This window comes from Hippichthys cyanospilos, chromosome 11 (genome assembly GCF_059441005.1).
Source record: "Hippichthys cyanospilos isolate Australia breed blue-spotted pipefish chromosome 11, RoL_Hcya_1.0, whole genome shotgun sequence".
NCBI classification, from domain to species: Eukaryota; Metazoa; Chordata; class Actinopteri; order Syngnathiformes; family Syngnathidae; genus Hippichthys; species Hippichthys cyanospilos.
This window is the reverse complement of record NC_142379.1, coordinates 20,160,867-20,181,498: the sequence shown is the minus strand read 5'-3', so window position 1 is coordinate 20,181,498 and position 20,632 is coordinate 20,160,867. Positions and strand designations below refer to the sequence as shown.

Below are 20,632 nucleotides of genomic sequence, written 5' to 3'. Positions count from 1 at the left end.
ACCTATGTTAGTTAGCTTGTACCTATATTCAATTTTGAAAAGCAGTTATTGTATGTTTTAAAATAATAATTGTATTATTGCATTGTTGTTTCATTATATTTATTTAATTACTTTCGGGGAAACAATCTGTCAAGGTGTTCACGAATTAATCCAGATGATCCAGGACTGGTGTCATGAGAGATTTCACATCCAGGCAACAAACATGTTTTACCCTTCGATTGGGCCCAAAGTGGGTTTCCCAAACTTAATTTAGCCAAGGCACCCACTTTACAGTCGAAAGACGATGTCGCAATGGTATGAATATTGAAAGAGTGATGGTGTCATCTCAGTTTCATTACAATTGGATTTAGTGTTAAATGACTGCTATACACTATAGTAACCACTCAGCAATTACTTGTTTGGATTGTAACAGGTGAATAGGGTGTTTTCTTGGGTGGGCCTGGAAAAATATAGTTGAGAAACACTGGTTTAGAGGAATCACATTAACATGAATATTGCAATACAGTCCTGGAAATGTATTATTGGGGTCATCTTGAAAAATGCATTATAGTCAACTATCTAGTTATTAATAAATCTAAATAAGATTAAATCAAATGTATTTAGAAATGTTAAAACAGTAAACCACATAAGATTAGAAATAGAAGGTGTAGTTATAGAAAGAGTAGAAGAGATTAAGATTAAGAGAATTTAAGTAAAAAAAAAAAAATGGTGATCCTGAATCACCTGAAACAAGGGAGGTTTAGTCTGATTTGACTATAGGCAGTGATACAAAAAATTAAATGTGTTTTTCAGTGTAAGTGGTATGTTTGTTTTGTATGTTTTTGGCCTCACAAGTGAAATAAATTTTATTAACTTTGTTTTTTTTCTTTTCATTTTCAGCATGCTGTGAGAAAAAAAGATATAAAACTAGATCTGACCAAATTGCTTTACTACTTCCTGCCCAGTTACCTCAGTCCATGTTACTTTAGTAAATTAAAAAATGTAAACGATGTAAAAAGAATGTTTTTTTTTTTATTAACTGTTAAAAAAAACCCAAAGTAAAATAACAACAAACTGTACATTGGTAGGGATGTCCCAGTCACAATAAGTAAGCCACAAATGCGTCACGTGTACATATGGTTGACAGAAGTGGCAACAGAGGGAGCAAGCACTGCGCAGAGCAAAGAACAAGGTGCCATCATTGAATGCATATAGGTGGTTACACAATTTTTTTGTTGTTGAAAAAAAAAGAAACAAGTTTAAATGGCACCTGTGCACGTTTATAAGATGCAACAAACACAATCATGCTGCGCATTTTACGACCAAAAATCATGATTTTAAAGTCAAGAAAAGAGTTATCGTTCCAAAACACATGATTAAACAGTATGTTTACTAACCGAAGGGATCGTGTTTGACATTGTTAAAAACAGTAGTTTACAAAACCCCTCTAGAAGTTCCATGTTAACTTATAGTTTTACATCAGATTTCTGATGATTGAAGACCCAAAAAAAAAAAAAAAAACAACAAAAAAACAACAACAACAACAACAAAAGAATAGTGTGTAAGATTTAGACCGTTTTATAACTACATTCAGCAGGAAGTGCTGCAGTTACCATTGTCCCTAGCGATAACAAACATGGCCGCCTCCGGAGAAGTGCCACCCCCCGTAATATAATTTAATGATAACTAGACCTACAATTATATTTCAAACATAATGTTGATCATTAAGAACACATTCATTTGCACGTTTTTAAAATTTACAAACTTTTAATTCTTTTCATTTTTAGTGAAAAATGGTCTAAATCTTATACTGCCCCTCTAAGATGACACAGGAAGAAAACAAAGTAGAAATAAAAACCCCACACAAAGGCCAAAAAAAAAATTCCCTTCACGGAAGCCATGAAATTAAATGGCATTTGAACAAGAAAAGATTTAAATGCGTTTCTGCATTCATGTCCCTAAAAATGTTGCTGTCCCAAGAAACTATGTAGCAGTTGAAAACATGATGTGCACTTGACATTAAAGAGGGCACAGGGAGGACAGACAGATGAGTTGAGGTGACACTAATCATCTGTTTTATCTTCGGTCTTATCCTCCTTTCCATCATCTGCAGCAGCCTACAAAAGGAGGATCAAATCTATCATCCTTGCACTTTTGTTTTTACCACAAAAAATTATCAGTGAGGGTTAAACTTTAAGCTACCTCTTCAACTTTGGCCTCCCCATTTTCAGCAGGGTCCTCTTGTTTTTCATCCTGAGGTTCCTCTTTATTCTGTTCTGGTTTGTCCTTAGCCACCTCCTTTGCCTTTTGGTTCTTTGATGCCTATCACGCCAGGAATAAAGCAATTTAGTAATTATTAAATTCTATTTAATTATTGCACATGCATCGATTTGTAGAGTTACACCTTCTTTGTTGGCTCTGCTTTAGCTTCTGCCTCTGGTTTGGTTTCTGTTTCTTTCTGTAAACACAAACACACACAATGAATTGCAAACCCGCACCGCTAGTGCAATATAATTAAGGAACAATATAAGTGAAAACTTACAGCTAACAATCGTAGAGACTTTCGCTTTGGCTGAGGGAGGAACATTTGTTAATGACAGATATATACTTAACAACAAAAGTCATTTTATCAGCATCCACCTTTTGCATTGCCACGAGTTACAGTGAAAAGCTGTGTAATATGCATAAAAATGGTCACTGTCCCTATAGTTTTCGCTGACTTGCAATATGGGACTAAATTATTTACACCATCTCCCTCTAATGATTAATGAACATGCTTATGGAACTTTACACAAAAATCTAATGACTGCAACAACTGTAGTAAATGTCAGACAAGTGGTTTGAAAACGATTAACAACATTTTTGTGATTGCCATGCTAACCACAGCTGTAGTACTCAATAATAATAATAATAATGATGATGATAATAATGGTGAACCCAGCCAGTTTATCTTTTGATGTATTAACAAGCATCATAACATTGCTCCTGTTTGTCTATCCATTTACAGTTACAGTCAAAATAGCAAGCCATTTTCAATAGTTTGGTCAACAATTTGTAAAAATTAAAGCCCCGTTTGGTGGAGTCAAAATGAGCTATATTTGACTGCTTGTGTGGAATTATCAAATGCATCAAGAGATAGAAGCAATTGCTTCAACCAACAAAACCATTGTTGATTCAGTCTAAACTAATTTTCAGCCCAAATAACTATCAGCTCCTCAAAGTACCTTTATTTTGCTGTCACAAAATGAGTCAAGAAATAGGGATTCTCCCATCCCATTACAAACACTCAAAAATTAACAACTACCTGTAATCAAGTAATCATAACGCACATTGTTTCGGACAGTCAGGCTACAATGGAAATATGACTTCTATTTTATTTTTTTTTATTTTAAACGAGACTCATACATTTGCAAAAATACATATATTATTACAGTATATGGCATGCCTGCAAAGCTTTGAGCTAATCTTGTTTTTCGTGTAGAGATTGCCCAAATAGTGACTTTTTTTCAATCTAGCTATCACTCTCGTTGTATCTTTTTGTTATAATGAATCACACTTCAATTCAATTCAAGATAGCAACTTTGATAATGGCAGGGTACCAAAAGGCAGGGCACGATTCCCAAGGAGGGGGGAATGACAGGAAAATTGTCCATCGTGAGTAACACAACGTTTGAGTGCAACGCCTTCACTACTGACCGCTGAGCATTCGTCTGCTGTAGCCTCAGTGTTCTGTGAGGAAAGAAGGAATAAAGAAAATATTTAAGACAGAAACAACAAAAACTCATAACCGAAAGTGGGCGTGTGACGCAAAAAGGGGGGGATGGGCACCTCTCCCTTCCCTCATGTCATAACGACATTGTGCAATGTTTTCTTAGAGCAAAACGTTCCAGTCTAATTAAACATTGAAGATGAAATGGTTTTAGCACGACGATTTTGAAAGGGAAGCGAATACATTCCACATTTTAGGTGCCCTTTCTACCACGCATCCAGACGATCTATGAGATTAAACCATGAAGCGAAAGCTCCCCGACGTGACTGTACAGGCTCTGCTTATGAAAAGGAGAGGCGTGTCTTTTTAAGGCTGCCATGGCGAACGGAGAGAAAGGACGATGTTGACGCGTTTAAGCGATCTTTCTTCACGACGTGCAGTGTGCACGTCAAAATGTGTAATATTAAAGCTAATTTGTAAATGTTTCACTCGGTTGTACTTGTTCTTCCTCTTAAAAAAAAAATCAGCATAAATTCGACTATGCAATCCGGGGAAACGAGACGTTCGTCCACAATCTGTCGGAACGTTTTGCCCCAAATGGCAACCTGTGCCTGTGTCACACCTCTTTGTCTCTTTGTGGACTACCGTTTATTTGATATTGTGTACATTTCAAAAAGCACGATTTCAGATTGCATTTATAAATACACATTCTCCACTAAGTAAAAAACGCTACTATAGTAAGCGTGGCTTCAAAAGGATCGACGACGCGCAAACACACCAAAATGCAATCATTAAAAAGGGCATTCACACAGATGTGGAAAGAAAAATCCCAGTTGGCACCATGCAACGTACCTTCGTTTTTCCCATTGTTGTCAAGCTTGTAGAGAGCCTCTGTCACTTATAAATAAGTCAGCACACACCACACCTTGAAGGTATTTACCTCCAAAACACTCTGCCTCTAACTTCAAATAAACGTCCGAGGAGTACCAGAAGTAGCCCTAACCCGATTGGCTCTCCCGTTCAACGTGATATGAGTCTTAGCCTATCTACGGAGCAGGAGACGCTATGTCCCGCCCTACTCTTGCACTAATTGGCTTACAGAAGGAGGCAACATATTTTTGAACCATAGCAACTTACCAGTGTGGACAGGACCACATGCCACTCACCTTTTAAATCATGTTAAGAGAGTGCAGAATTATATGCCACTCACCTTTTGAATTACGTTTGTATGTATGTATGTATGTATGTATGTATGTATGTATGTATGTATGTATGTATGTATGTATGTATGTATGTATGTATGTATGTATGTATGTATGTATGTATGTATATGTATGTATGTATGTATGTATGTATGTATGTATGTATGTATGTATGTATGTATGTATGTATGTGTGTATGTGTGTGTGTGTCTATATATATATATATATATATATATATATATATATATATATATATATATATATATATATATATATATATATATATATATATATATATATATATATATATATATATATATATATATATATATATATATATATATATATATATATATATATATATAAATACTAAAGTGATTAATTATTTTAGGTATTTAAGTACTAAATTGATTAAATAAAAGGTACTGAAGTCAGGCGGACATACTAAATTGTCCTGAGGTGTGATTGGGTGCATGAATGGTTGTTCGTCTCTGTGCGCCCTGCAAATGGCCGGCAACCAGTTCAGAGTGTCCCCCACCTACTGCCCAAAGCCAGCTAGAATAGGCACCAGCAAGCTTGTGACCCTTGTGAGAATAAGTGACTCTAGAAAATGGATGGATGGATGGATAGATGGATGGATGGATGGATAATCATTGGTCTAGTCATCACTGTTTATATTACATGGAGAGCGCCGCTCAGATGGTGCCAGTCATGTTTCTTTTAGCTATGGAATGTGAAGGAGGAAAACTTTTGACAAGGAAATTCAAATCATGTTTTGGATGTCAGTTTGTGTCTTGTGTGCAGCCAAGCCTCTGGTTTGTAATTTGAGTTTCAGGTTTCTTATTTTCCTACACCTACTTTTCCTACACCCCTCATATGTGTCTCTATGTTTGTATGTGGGGGTTATGAAAAATTTTAAGCACCTAAAAACTAAAGCAAATCAAATTTATTTGTATAACCTTGAATCACTACAGTCATAGAGGGCTTCACACGTGAAAAAGAAATCTTACAGAACAACACATATACATATCGACATGCCCTGAACAATGTGCCTAGAGGAAGTAAAAACTCAAAAACACCATCTGGGGAAAGTGAGAAACCTTCAGAAGGGACCACAGGTGGGAGGAGCCCCCATCCAGACTCAACAGGTTGCACTAGATGCCAAGTGCCAAAAATAACACATTGTGTCATATTAAGCAGTAAGCGTCCAGTGCAAAGATGCCATGACGCCAGGTGATGCCATGGGGTAAGATCTTCCTCATAGTCTGGCCCACAGAGCGCCACAGAGGAAGTGGTCCATCAAAACCCACATCAGTCGATTGGTGCAAGTCCGCACGGCAGCATTCAATTTGTCACTGACCACCTAGAGCCCTCTACAAACCATGAGAAGGGGACAGGAAGGAAATGAAAAAAGCTGCATTCAGACAGACCCATTCACCACAGATGATTTTAAGATTTCTCCTGAGGTGGCTTCGGGAACTTCCATAGGTAGGGTGTATCTATCTATCTATCTATCTATCTATCTATCTATCTATCTATCTATCTATCTATCTATCTATCTATCTATCTATCTATCTATCTATCTATCTATCTATCTATCTATCTATCTATCTATCTATCTATCTATCTATCTATCTATCTATCTATCTATCTATCCATCCATCCATCCATCCATCCATCCATCCATCCATCCATCCATCCATCCATCCATCCATCCATCCATCCATCACCAACTTTGGCATATATTTATAAAATACTTCAGAAAACAAATGATTAAAAGCCCAAACAAATGTTCAATTTATACTTTGAGTGTTCATTTGTTTAGCTTCAACATGCCTGTTTTGTTCCTCTTCTTTGTCTTCTGGAGTGTTTTGTTTTTGCTTTTTACTTTCTGACTTATTGTTACCTGATTGTGTTTTATTTGACTTGTCCCCAGTGAAGGTCTGAAGAGCTCTCTTTACCTTCGAACTTAGATGTACGATACTGTATATCCACTCGGGTGTCCCAAATTGATCCTTTGCAAACAAAAGGAATTCCCAGCAGAACTATTTGCCAGGGTTAGCGCACGCCCCTGGTAGTCCAGTCAGAAATATGGCGAAGTTGGGGCAGGTTAGCTAATAGCTACGCTACGCTCCAAAGCAATCAGGCAAAGCCAACACAGCTTAGATTGCTTGTTGAGCATTGCACCGCCTTCCTGCAGTGAGCATCCAACGTGACGCCTCAAGATGGCGATCTTACGACTTGGTTGGCTATTACAACTTTCTATTAAATTATACGGGCGCTCACATATCCATCGCCGCTTGTGCAGAAGCCCGCGCCGTGTTGATGCGAATGCCCTGACCTACAGCCATACAGGTGACACAAGTTGGCTGAATTCTAATTGGCTAAAAACTCCAACATAAATCTACACTAAAAGAAGTCTAACCAAATGGATATAATACGACACTAAAAGAACAGAATATGGAGAGTAATTTTATCAATAAACACACACACACACACACACACACACACACACACACACACACACATATATATATATATATATATATATATATATATATATATATATATATATATATATATATATATATATATATATATATATATATATATATATATATATATATATATATATATATATATATATATATAGTAAAAAATAATTTGAAATGAAATTTACTTTCATGATAGTTATTACAATTATTATAGTTTATTATGATACTTAGCTATATACCATAAGCAAACTGGTATGTTGCTATAAAAACACATTCAGGTTTTTTTCATGTTTTATTAAAGGGAAGGACTGTTGAAATGTTTCAGATGCTCCAAAAAAAGTGTCAAAGTCACTGTTGTGCAGAAAACACATCTTTTCACCAAAAACCTAATTTTCTCCTTTTGTCCAGAATACATCTGTGTCACTCAAATGACCTATGTTCAAACAGTGTTTACTAGAGATTGAAATAAGATAGCATCTTACTTTCTTTTTGGTAATGAATGGATAGATGGCACTCGTGGCCAACGCTCTCTTTAAAATGCTGAGCACTCTTGTAATGTAAGTTACACATGGATGGAATCCAATCGTTCATGTGGTGCCACCAATATTTACATAATCATACAATATTCTGCTGGCCATGAAAGATGCATCAAAATACTGAAAATTGGCCGGGACTCTAGGGGTTGCCTTTCAGATAATGCTTGATGTCAGGTTATGTTAGGCCAGCAGAGAAGGCCTTGCTAGCCCTGATGGTTCACCACTGCTTGTCACTGATACATTGTTTTGGGATCTAACTCTTTTAAATTGGTTTGTGAAATGTAAATTTGTTTCATAAAATAAGCGTTTCATGTTTTGTTCATTTGTTTTACGCTTTTAGCCACCGTGTATGACTATTACGAAACAAAAGGTTATTCACACATACATCTTTTTGACAGAGATGTTACTCCATAGAAAACAGACAGGGTCTGGCTCACGAGGAACCGGAGTTCCTCCATGTGATCCTGCATACTTATCAACACGTTACAGCCATCAATACGAATCTATCTCAAATGTGAAAATGAAGTCGTTTGCGTTGATGGACAATATAACACAGTACAAATTCAGCGGGTTGTCTTGCACTTGCAGGGAAGAAGTATCATATTCCGGACAGTCCCACAGACCGCGATAGTGTACAGCATCCTCTAGATGGCGGTCAAATCTTAAATTCGAAGAATCAGGAGTCAATATTCTTTAGCGAAGAAGGCAACTCAAACAGTAAACATGGCGACCGGTTATGCTTGGTTTCTCGTGCTGGGTTCGGTTTTTCTTTGCAATCTCATGAAAACACTCTTGCCGAGCATTTCTTCTTTCGTAAGTACAGCTGTCACGTAAATACAATATAAGCGTCGTGTGTCATCGTCAAAATTAAAAAAAAAATGTTCTGAATGAGACTTGTTTCATTTGAAATTAATCTCTCCAGCTTTCTAAGGTGGTGCAAAAAGATGCCGTACAGGAGAATGCGATGAGGGCCGAAATCCAGGCGATGAAGAGAGAACAGTCTTCGATTAGCATGATGGACGAATTTGCCCGATATGCACGGTTAGAGCGGAAAATAAACAAGATGACGGATAAACTCAAAACACACGGTAACTGCTTGTTAATACGCTGACATCTGACGTCAATAGTTGGATGTTTGTTTTTTTTTTTTAATAAAATGAACTTGTAATCCTTTTTTTTGTTTTGTCATACAGTGATACATTGACTTAGAAGTGCTACATGGCATTTTGACTGCTCACTCATGTAGAGACGTTCACACTTTTGAGGTCAATCACTAAACCATGTGGTGGTTCGCCAGTGTTTGCAAAAATTAGCATTTCATTTTTTTAGTCGATAAGTTTGATTTAGTATGCAAGTAAATTCCCAGACCGAGAGTTGAACCACTTTTTTTTACGGTTTTAACCTTACATCTTCTCTGAACAGTGAAATCCAGGACTGCACAACAAGCCAAAATGAAATGGGTTGTCAACATAGTCTTTTACTTACTGCAGGTAGGTCATTCATTTCAGACATGACAGCAACATGTTTTTTTAAAAACTTTTTTCACATTAATTAAGTCCAGTTTTAAGTCAGGTGAAACTTGTTGATGCGTGATACAAATTTGTGAATGTGTTTTTGTCAGGCTACTCTGATGATCTCTTTAATTTGGAAGTATTACTCTGACCCAGTGACAGTGGTTCCCAGTAAATGGATTGCCCCTGTTGAACGCCTTGTTGCTTTCCCAACTGGAGTTGCAGGTAATCATGTTATTGATTGCATTGTTTTCAATATTGCTTCATTCAGTGCTGTATGCCTTAGAGTAGGGTGAATGGGGGCTAAACACATCCTAACACATATTTTGCTTTTTCTCTTGCATTTGCAGGTGGAGTGGGAATTACATGCTGGTTGGTAGTTTGCAATAAAGTGGTAACGCTAGCTCTGCATGCTATCAGCTAGAAAGTGGAGATGCAATTGTAAAATCCCAATACATATGTGCTACATTGTTTGGCTTACATGGAAAAAGAAACTTAAGACGCTACATTTAACGTTGACTGTTTTGTACTTGTTAATTTATTGTATTGTGTATTTCTTTTAATGTACACATCCTAAAAATACTTTTAATAAAAGCATAAATGGTAGTGATGGGTCCGATGCAGCACAGATGCACGCGGCAAGCTCAGAAAACAATTCCCACGACGGTGCGCGTACTGGTTCAAAATAATCACGTGACCAACGCAAGCAAAAACTTGCCAAACTGTGTTCATAAGGGAGTGCGTCTGTCAACACGTCTCAAGCCAATTCACACAGGTGCTTCACTGCCTTGTGAGCGTGTTATCACTCTCATTATTCTAACAATTCACACATTGCAGATATTTCTTCCATAATTCCATATTTTTTTAACCAATTCCAACATTCATTCCCAATGGGAGACAGTCCCATTTGTTGTCAATTGTCTTCATTTCTCTGATAAATGTTTTTCTATTTTGATACTGCCAATTTGATATTATTCTACATATTCACGAGAGGACTGCATGGATTTTGTATCTTAGTCCAAATATTTATCCTTTTTCCCACAAATCCTCATTTTCTATTCCAAAAGGTCCCATTGACTTACATTGGGCAAATTGACATTTAACTATAAACATTTACCTAAAAAGTTTATTAAATTTGACACTTGCTCATTTGTTGTATTAATAATTTATAATATAGTCATAATTCCTAATTTGTGAGGTCTAGTGACGCCCCTTGTGTACACTAGGTCAGTTCAGTTTGTCAAGTGGGTTGCCTGCAGGGATTTTTAATGTCCAGCAGGTGTCAGTATTTGATGACACAATCCACAGGTGTCAAACTCCAATACTCGAGGGCTGGTATCGTGCATGTTTTTGAGCCCTCTCCCTCAAACACACCTGATTCAATCGATTATGATAATTTTCATAGTTTAGTAATGAGCTGATCATTTGATTCAGGTGTGTGTGTGTGTGTGTGTGTGTGTGGGGGGGGGGGGGGGGGGGGGGGGGGGGGACAACTGGAAAACCTGCAGGATACCGGCCCTCAAGGACTGGAGTTTGACACCTACGATAAAGGTTGTGATAGCTCCATTACTGTAACGTGGCAATTCCACTGCATGCGTCTCCGCTCTGCTGCAGCATGCGCAGCACGACACAGCCATGTTAATGAACGAGAGCGGTTCTACATGCTGCGTGTCGGCCGCACTGAGTTGCCACATTAATGTTAAAGTCTAGCTACACAAAAAGTGATTGCAATCACACCTGTTTTGATATATTAGTCTACAATACTGTACTTATAGTTAGACCGTGCTAGGAAGAAAAATCACTTAACATCCACTGAATTGTATTGCTAAACGACCCATATTTATTCATATTCAATATAAAAGTGTCTTACGTTCCTTCAATACAATTTTAATTTACAATGCGCTCCTGATCCACCAAGTTTTTCATATCTATAAACCTGGACCTCAATCCGCCCTCCCCCGAAAAAAGAAACACACGCATCTGTCTTCCTAAAAAGCAAAACCCCACCCCAGGGGATGTATAATTCTTTTGGTGCCTTTTTTTTTTTTGACTACACGCCCCTGTTCTACATTCTGCAATCAGACCCATTAGCAGAATGGGGCTGCTCCCATGCACAAATTTGCCAGGTCCGCTGAGAGCAAATTAGGGTTTGGTGCCTTGCTCAAGGACATTTCAACACGGTCACCAGGTTGGTTTGTACTTCATTTGAGGACTACAGTGCAGAGTGCATACTTTGTATGACTCGCCATTGTTTGTGATACTTGTGAAACTCCGATTTTTTTCCCGTATTTCAACGTTCTGTTCTTGTCCGTTGAAAACGTTTGGTGCCATCTCCACCAGGTCTTCAACAGTAATGGAAGGACAGCATGAAAAAAAAGCCTTCCTTCTGCTAGTTTTTGACCACATTTGAAATATGCAGAACATGCGCGCCAGCGATGGCCGAGGTGGATATCCAAATGCTTGATTAAAAAAAAAAAATCGTTTACTTGCATCATTTGTACTATGTTTTTTTTTAATTGCCATTAATTTTTTTGCTACATTTTTTGCAAGTCCTTATTTGCAGTTGTCTCATCTTTCATAATGTGGTTCTGTTTTGTTTTTGTGTTTCGTCCTTTGTAGTGTTTTTTGGGTTTTGGCATTAGTTTTTGTTTGCTTTTATTGCAATTCCTGATTTGTAGTTGTGTTTTATCCATTGTAACGTGTTTTTCTGTTTTTGTTCGAGATTAACTTTGTTTGCTTAGTTATTTGTTTTGTGATTTACACTCCAGGGCCACCGTAATACAGTACTTCGCCATCGAGAGGAGCAACACTATCAATGTGCTTCATAAGGCTTCATTTTCCCATCATAAAAAGACATTTTATATAAGTAAAAACATAAAACTATTAGTATATTAAACTGCATCCAATACATAATCTAATAGGGTATCATAAATATAAAGTCGAATAACAAGTAAAACGATTAAGGAAAGTAGGCTCCCTATTTAACATGCATACATATTTTTCATTCAGCATTACGGCTTTCATCAAATTCTCCCGAACGTTAAGTACTAAAAGTAAAATAAGAAGCAACTTCACCTACTCATTCATTTCTTTTTAATTGTTATCTACCAACGACCTGGTCTATCTGTCAGTTTAAAAACCAAAACAAATTTGGCGTTTTGCTTGATCGTCAACAACGTGATCATACCCATTTACGGCAGTTGGTGACATTTCGCCTCGCTCTTTGCTTTAACTTAATGATGCCACAAAGGCCAGAGTTGTTCGAACGTCGGAAACATTCAAGTCTGAAGTGCAGCAGCTGTGGAAGTTTGTCAAGTAGGTAATCGTTGTCTTTTGTACTTTGTGCTGCAAGGAAGTGATGAGTGTGCACTTTCCGAGCTTGGCACGGAAGACTAGGGAGGAAGGTAAAGCTCGGCCTAAAGTCTCCACAGGGCCGACCAAGCAACATGCACACAAAACCTTACAGGACAAGGTGGTTTCAGATGGAAAGACTGGAGGTATTTTATGTTGTCACGTCGTTTCGGAATTTCAGCACCAATAATCAACGCCCTTTCTCGTAAACCATTGATTTTAGATTTCAGGCTGGAATTTCCCCCGATCGACGAGAACCCAAAGACCTACGAGCTTTCAACGAACCTCAACATTAAAGATCTGAAGAGGCGAAACGGCGACCTACAGATGAAGTTGATAGTGTTCAAGACGCAGTCCAAAGTGATGAAGAACCACCTACATCGCCACACGGTGGCAGTGCAGGAATTCCAACGACTAGAAGGCAATTTATCTCAGGTTGGTGAGTGGTGACACCTTCTCAATATGTACCAGCCTTTTAGTAAGTACATGTCAAAATATATTGGCATTAAAATGTCACAAACCTTATGGGTCATCCCAGAAGTGGGGGACAGTTAGGGACCACCATTTTTTCTTCAAGTGTTCTTTTAGTAAGTATATATCAAAATGTATGGTCATTAAAATGTTACAAACCTTATGGGCCATCCCAGAAGTGGGGGACAACTTGGGACCAACATTTTTGAAAATAATCAATCCTTGGAGGGTCCTCCATGACACTTGCTTCTCAATTCAGAGTCTTCTCAAGTCTACCATTGGTTTTAGTAACACCGTCACATCTCCTTCCTAGATACAAAATCAGCACATGAATGAGGTCAGCGCCATGCGGAAGTTGCTTGGCAAGGCGCGCTTCAGCTGTGACACGCTGGCAAAGAAGCTGCAAAACTCTGAGAAGGAGTTGCTGGACTCAAAAGACAAGATCATGCAGCTGGAGTCACAGATCTTCAACGATCCCACCGTGTTGGAAAAAGAAGAGCTCAGTCGCAGGTTGGACGAGGCTACAGGCGATCTGAAGGAGAAAAACAAGCGGATATGGGTATGTTTAAGAGGAGCCTGGCTCCGGAGGCTGTGTACCGAACTGTATATCAGCACGAGAAATGTGCCTTTATCAGACGCACCGACTTGATATGCATTGCTTAACTCTTTCAGTGCCAAGCGTTATCTGAAAAGGCAACCCCTAGAGTGCCGACTGATTTCGAGTATTTTGACGCATCTTTCAAGGCCGGCAGAATATTGTATGATTATGTAAATATTGGTGGTACCACATGAACGATTGGATTCCATCCATATGTAACTAAACATTACAACAGTGCTGATTGTCAGAATTTTAAGGAGAGCGCTGGCCACGAGTGCCATCTATCCATTCATTACCAAGAAAAAGAAAGTAAGATGCTATTTTATTCCAATCACTAGTAAACACGGTTTGAACAAAGGTCATTTGAGTGACACCAAGCTATTCTGGACAAAAGGAGAACATATTTTTTTTGGGTGAAAAGATGTGTTTTCTGCACAACAGTGACTTTGACACATTTTTTTTGTAGCATCTGAAACATTTCAACAGTCCTTCCCTTTAATAATACATGAAAAAAAACAATGTGTTTTTAATAGCAACATACCAGTTTGCTTATGGTGTATAACTACATTACAACAGTTCTCGATTAGCATAATATTAAGGGGAGCTCTGACCATGAGTGTCATCTATCTGTTCATTAATAAAAAACAAAAACATTGGTGATTAGTATTCTTGTCACTGGCACACAACCTAAGTGTTTTATATGACGAAAATTCTCAACCATGGCACTGAACTTTAAACAGGGACACATTTTGTGCTGTCTTTGAAATATCATTGGACTTGAATGCTGCCATTAAAGCCGCTCAAGAGTATTTTCTGTCAAACTTCAAATTTTCCTCATGCATTCCCATGGCATAGCAAAGGTGTACGGCTGTTTCTGTACTACATACCTGTTAGAATTGGGGTACAGGTCATCCCCACAAAAGATAGTTTTTCCATTTAATTGTCTTATTTATCAGACAGGAACAGCCGTAATCTTTATATTTGGAATAGATGGACTCTTTATGTTTAGTAGTGCATAAAGGATGATTGTGCTTGGTTTTCAATGTTTGTTTTATAATTTGCTAGGAATTGGAGAAGAATAACAAGTTGCTTCAAAGTACGCTCCATCGCCACATTGCAGCAGAACAAAAAAAGATATCCAAGACCAATGACGTGTTCTACAGTCTGCAAGCACGAGTTTATGAGTTAACCAAAGAAATTCAAGTAAGTTACTACAAGTTGAGTTTCATAATACATAGATAACGATCATAATACTTGTTTTTATTGGAATAAGTGTAATTTCAGCCCAGCCACACTGACACAAGGGATTCTAAATTTTGGCTATTTGACAATGTTTTATTTGAACAGGAACGAAAGAAAGAACTACAACACCACAACCTACCTGCTCTGCGGTTTGAACATTTAGCAAACAAAAAAGGTACATTAGCTTTTTTTGCTGGTGCTACTTGGTATGAAAGTGATGAGACATATTTCTGATTTGCAGAAACATTTAACAAGATGATACAGACTGAGGAAATAGACTCTGTACCGAGTGTGGATGAGAATCCACAACCAGTCAAGACAAAGTTTTCTGATGTGGTGCACAAATGGCTGAGATCAACCAGATTAGTATGTGATTCATTTTCAGTTATGTGCTTTTTTCATTTCTGTGATGCACTTTTTAACCCTCTACTATTGTTACTTCCCATCTGTTGCACGGATAAAAGCCTAAGGTATTAAATGTTGATTTTTGTTTTTCCAGGAAACTGAACAAGGGGGATCTTTTACACTTAATCACTTTTTAAAGAGGGACATGGAGCAAACAAAGAACGTTTTTGGTAAGCTACAAATGCTACCAATATTACACCATTCTCCACAAAAAACTTATTCTACTTAAAAAAAAAAAAACCCCAAAAAACTCAATATGCCAATACGCACACAACAAACTAATTCAATATTATGTTGAATGTTACCAAAGAGTGGTAGACAAATGTTATTCACGTGTTTGTGTTTTTACACTCATATAAAGTGTCCTGCAGGGACAATGTGACTTTGTCAGGATTACGTGCCTGTTGCTTGTATAATATGGATCGGAACAACTGGATAATATAAATTGCAGTCATCTTTCAAAAGTTTTGACATTAAAAACACGGCTCTGGCCTTATTCCTGTGTGATGCATATTCCAAAAACATGTTTGCTAGGTATAACCTGCGCTGTGAAGTCTAAGCAAATCTTTGTTACGTGAACCGAACCAAATTGAACCACTTTGTGGAAACATGACGAAACTGTAGTAATAGTAATCAAGAGGTCCCCAACTGCTGGTGTGCTGCCCGGTACCGATCTGTGGATCAATTGGTACCGAGCTGCATGGGCCGCAACTGAAATAATGTTTTGGAACTGATTTAGTTTATCTTTTAAACATTAATTCATTTGTGATTTGTTTGGATTGGTCTTTGTTTTTTGGGGGCGCCCCTGTTGATATTACATTTTGTCGTGAGGAAGGGCAGTGCAGCTTAAGTTGAAAGCAGTCACTGTCCCCCCCGTCCCCCGTTTCACAATAAAAATCTCAAGCGTTGACCGGTCCCCGATGATAAAAATGTTGGGGACCCCTGATAGTAATTATAAATCCCTAGTGGCACTGCGTGTTGAGGTGCGAGACCTCAGTGATTTGAAACATGGCCGAGGTCAGTAGTTGATGAAATATGGTAGGTTGCTACATACTTTTAGGGTATATTCAGTGTAGCAGGAACGATTATTATGGCCTTTTTAACATCGGCCAAATGGACGATATTTGCCAATTATTTTAATATTGTTATTACTTCAAATTTTTATCTATCCTAAACATTTACATTTGAATACAAAAAACATTAGCCTCATTGTTCATACATGTAAATCGATAACATTCCTCATGAACAACCTCATGAAATTTGTTATAAGCTCATTCTGCAGACCTGTCATTCAAAAGAAAGCAAATCTTGATTTTTACAAGCTATGGTTAGGTGAGCCATGCAAAAAGATCGCGCAAAGAATTGATCAGGAAGTCACTACTTTACACAATCTGGCACTGTTATGTTTAAAAAAACAAAAACAAAATAAATTAAGCATACATTTGTTTATATTTTACATGTTTAAGACAAATATTACTGTAGTAAACATATTTACTTAAATCTTAAATTTTTAAACCTTATACAGTAACTGTTGTTATCCCTTCCCTTTGTTTGTAGTCTCACGGAGAGCCATGGTTATACTAGCGGCACCTTGAAGTATAATAGAGTGAAGCCTGTAGCTAACCAAACATGATAAATATCGGCGTTTCAGGTTGAAATGACAATTTATTACAAAAGAAATCTAGGTAAGAGATTTACAATGCTCCGGTACAGTGCTGCTCTTTCTTTCTCTCCCTTCGCGTCTACCTAACAGCGTGTGTTAAGTTCATGAGGGACATGGGCACTCCTGTAAGACACATGATTGGTATCTGGTGCGACCATCGACCAGTGAAGGCAGGAGTTGGGGGGGGGGTAGATTACATCTCCTGCCTCATTGGTTGATGGTCGCATAAATTGGAATTTCAGGGAGGGGATCAAGTACAGTTACTGTATAAGGTTTAATAATTTAAGATTTAAGTAAATACAGTATGTGTACTGCAGTAGTTGGACATCCAAACGGTGCCTGTGGCAAGTGCATTTATAGTTAACTCGTTTGTCTGGCATGCAGGAAACCTTCATAGTGCGTCTCCCCACCACAGTTTTGTTTTTATTTTTTTTAAATAAAAAAATTTGCGATACACTGAGGGTGCCATAGCGGAGGCACAAAGTAGCGAGGGATCACTGTATACTTACCACCACCCTTTTTTCAGGGAATAGGTAGCAGGCCGGAATAATGAAAATTTGCAAGATTGACTTCTATTGAAATGTGTTGAGAACCAAGACTATTTTATTCATTATTTTTAAAAAGTAATAGGCCGATTAATCAGTAGTAGTTTTTTCTGACAAAAATCGGTCATAAAAGGAACCGCATAGGTCTGGCCCTATATGGTAGTTCATTAAACGTCACACAATATTCTTGCCAAAGTTATTAACAGCCAGAGACATTTCATAGTGCACCAAGTGTTTCACTTTTCTTTTGCCATTCAAATGTAAGAAAATAACTAATAAAAAATCTTTTTCAGACTTTAAGGCAATCTCCAATCACCAAATGGCTGGAGACTATTGTGAAAGAAACGTAAGAGATGCTTCATGGGGGTCCGCGGGAGACGAGGATGACGAGGATGACGACGATTCAATACGCAAAGAAAAATGCCCAAGCTCTTGCAGATTTGCTCACACTATCATCAAAGCGCCACCTCAACAAACAGGACATGAACGCACCCAATTTGGTCTAAAGTATGTGTTCTCACCAGTGACTACTAATTTGCACTTGGGGAAACCAGCTTACAGTGACTTGAACCAGAGGTCCGTCGAGAGTCAGACTTGTAAACAAGTACCAACATGGGACTCGGACATTGATGCGGAAGCGGAAGAAGAGGCTCCTCCATCTGACTACCAGAGTACCCTACCTGATCCGAGTCCTTGTCCCTCTCCCACTAGCACTCTTTCAGAGAGATGATCCTCAGTAAGGGAAAATCCCAATTGACTCTCCTATTGTTAGCGGTGGGTTTTTCATTTACTGTACTGTACATGTTATTTATTCATTTTCTATTTGGATTTGTTCAAATCCAAATCATTTTGACTGGTGAACACCAACTGAAATGTCATGTTTCTTCATACCTGAACTCTTTCAGTGCCAAGCGTTATCGACAAAGGCAACTTCTAGAGTGCCAGTATATTTTGCATATTCACTCATCTTTCAAGGCTGACAGAATATTGTGCACCATGTCTCTGTAAACATGGGTGCTATCACATGAAAATTCGATTTTCATTCCTTACAAGTATGTAACGTATGTATAGTATGTATGGCAACGCTTCCATCCAATGGTCACAATTATCACTACAGTGCTCAATTGGCTCCATATTAGATAGGCACCAGTCAAGGGTGCCAGCTACCCTCCATGAAAAAAGATGACCAGAATTTTATTATTTTTAATACCATTTTAAAAGATGAGAAATCTCATCCATGGCACTGAAAGAGTTAATATGTTGACCTAACAACAAGACCGGTATTATTAGTTCAGTGGGACATCAGACAAATGATAACTGTCCCAAATGATTTTGTATCCATATGCCTCAAATGTAAAATAAAAGGTAACACCTGTTTAATCTTGCAAAATGTCAGTTAAGGTCTGTAGACCAACTCTGCAACACAATTAACCCCACGGGCTCAACAAATGTAGATACATTTTCATGTTAGTGCAAGCCTCATTTATTGTGTTAGGGAATTTGGCAGATGAGCTGTGCCTTGTATTTTCACCATACATTTCCTTTTACATGATCCCAGCACACCTTGGCAATGCTGAAAGTAAGACTACACTTTATGCCTAGATCGAACCAGGTCTAATGAACCAGATCTAAGTTTAGGCGCATGTGATTTAATAACATTTACTAGTCTAGCCCGCTCACACAAAAATTGACACCAAACCCAGACTTGCACTGCGCACAAATAAAGCCCCAACTGTGTTTGTTTTTTCCTGTGGGTTTTGTGATACTACCACAGAATGATGGTAAAGAACGTTGTTTTGCTTTTCCTTACTTTTTTGTGACATTACTGCTGAATGATAAGCGTGGTGGCAAAGAGTAATAGACCAAATAGTAATAGACCCCCCCCAAAAAAAACATTGCAGCAGGAAAGTGAGTCACAAATTGAACAAATAAATATATCATAATTTTTACCAATCTGATACTGTGCCAAGATATAATTACAATACCTAAAAAAAACCTGATCCAATTCTTGTGGTACTTTGCAAGTAGCTCAGGTTTTCTGTAAAGGGTGAGTTGTTTTAATTGATGCTGGAATTTATGCAATTGAAAAATACATAAAATAATACAATACTTAAAATTTCAAAATGTTTCTAAACATTGTCAAAAGTATTGACATTGATTTGTGACTTCCATGGTCCATATCTGTATACCCCTCCTGCGTGAGGGAATGTGTGAATGCTATTGCAACTCTCTAGTTAGAATTAATTTGTAACTCGATCAAGACCATGGGCAAGAATTTTCATATAAAATACTTTGGTTGTGTGCCAGCAACAACAATTCTCATCACCATTTTTTTTTTAATGGATAGATGACACTTGTGGCCAGTGCTTCCCTTAATTTTATGCCAATTGAGCACTTTTAATGTAGTTTATATATTACAAAAACAATTATTTTTACTGTTTTTTTTCATGTTTTATCAAAGAAAAGGACTGTTGCTACTAGGATAATATATTACTGTTGTGCAGAAAACCAATCTTTTCACCTTTTGTCCAAAATAGCTAGGTGTCACTCAAATGACCTATTTTCAAACTATGATTACTAAAGAACGGAATAACATAGAATCTTACTTTCTTTTTCTGGGTAAAGAATGGAATCCAATATTTCATATGATACCAATTACCAATGTCTACATAGTCATACAGTACAATATTCCGTCGGCCTTGAAAGATGTGTCAAAATGCTCGAAATCGGCTGGCACTCTAGGGCAGGCGTCACCAACCTTTTTAAAACAGAGCTGCTACTTTGATACCGAGTAATACGAAGGGCTACCAATTTATCTGAAGACGCCGATCATGTTAATGATTTTTCACAATCATTAGGGAACAGCTGTAGTAAATATGTAAATCAAGTGTAATAAATAATGTAAATGTAATAATTGTTTGTAAA

General features: G+C 37.7%; 3 protein-coding genes across 3 annotated transcripts; 2 read left to right on the top strand and 1 right to left on the bottom strand.

Moving 5' to 3' along the window:
• Positions 1 to 991: 991 nt before the first annotated feature.
• On the bottom strand, positions 992 to 4,686 carry LOC148416291 (uncharacterized). The gene is made up of 6 exons (XM_088428539.1): positions 4,541 to 4,686; positions 3,676 to 3,708; positions 2,522 to 2,551; positions 2,384 to 2,437; positions 2,182 to 2,301; positions 992 to 2,096 (listed from the first exon to the last, which is right to left on the bottom strand). Exons 1-6 carry the CDS (start codon positions 4,553 to 4,555, stop codon positions 2,043 to 2,045), a joined length of 306 nt encoding a protein of 101 aa, XP_088284665.1. The 5' UTR covers positions 4,556 to 4,686; the 3' UTR covers positions 992 to 2,042.
• A 3,919-nt stretch (positions 4,687 to 8,605) lies between these two features.
• get1 (guided entry of tail-anchored proteins factor 1) lies at positions 8,606 to 10,038 on the top strand. Its single transcript, XM_088427649.1, has 5 exons — positions 8,606 to 8,734; positions 8,844 to 9,009; positions 9,344 to 9,411; positions 9,543 to 9,657; positions 9,783 to 10,038. Exons 1-5 carry the CDS (start codon positions 8,645 to 8,647, stop codon positions 9,854 to 9,856), a joined length of 513 nt encoding a protein of 170 aa, XP_088283775.1. The 5' UTR covers positions 8,606 to 8,644; the 3' UTR covers positions 9,857 to 10,038.
• A 2,251-nt stretch (positions 10,039 to 12,289) lies between these two features.
• Positions 12,290 to 20,387, top strand: LOC148416289 (lebercilin-like). Its single transcript, XM_088427749.1, has 8 exons — positions 12,290 to 12,929; positions 13,007 to 13,218; positions 13,568 to 13,813; positions 14,918 to 15,055; positions 15,200 to 15,269; positions 15,336 to 15,460; positions 15,594 to 15,669; positions 18,001 to 20,387. The coding sequence occupies exons 1-8, from the start codon at positions 12,791 to 12,793 to the stop codon at positions 18,435 to 18,437; spliced, it is 1,443 nt and encodes a 480-aa protein (XP_088283875.1). The 5' UTR covers positions 12,290 to 12,790; the 3' UTR covers positions 18,438 to 20,387.
• Positions 20,388 to 20,632: the final 245 nt, after the last annotated feature.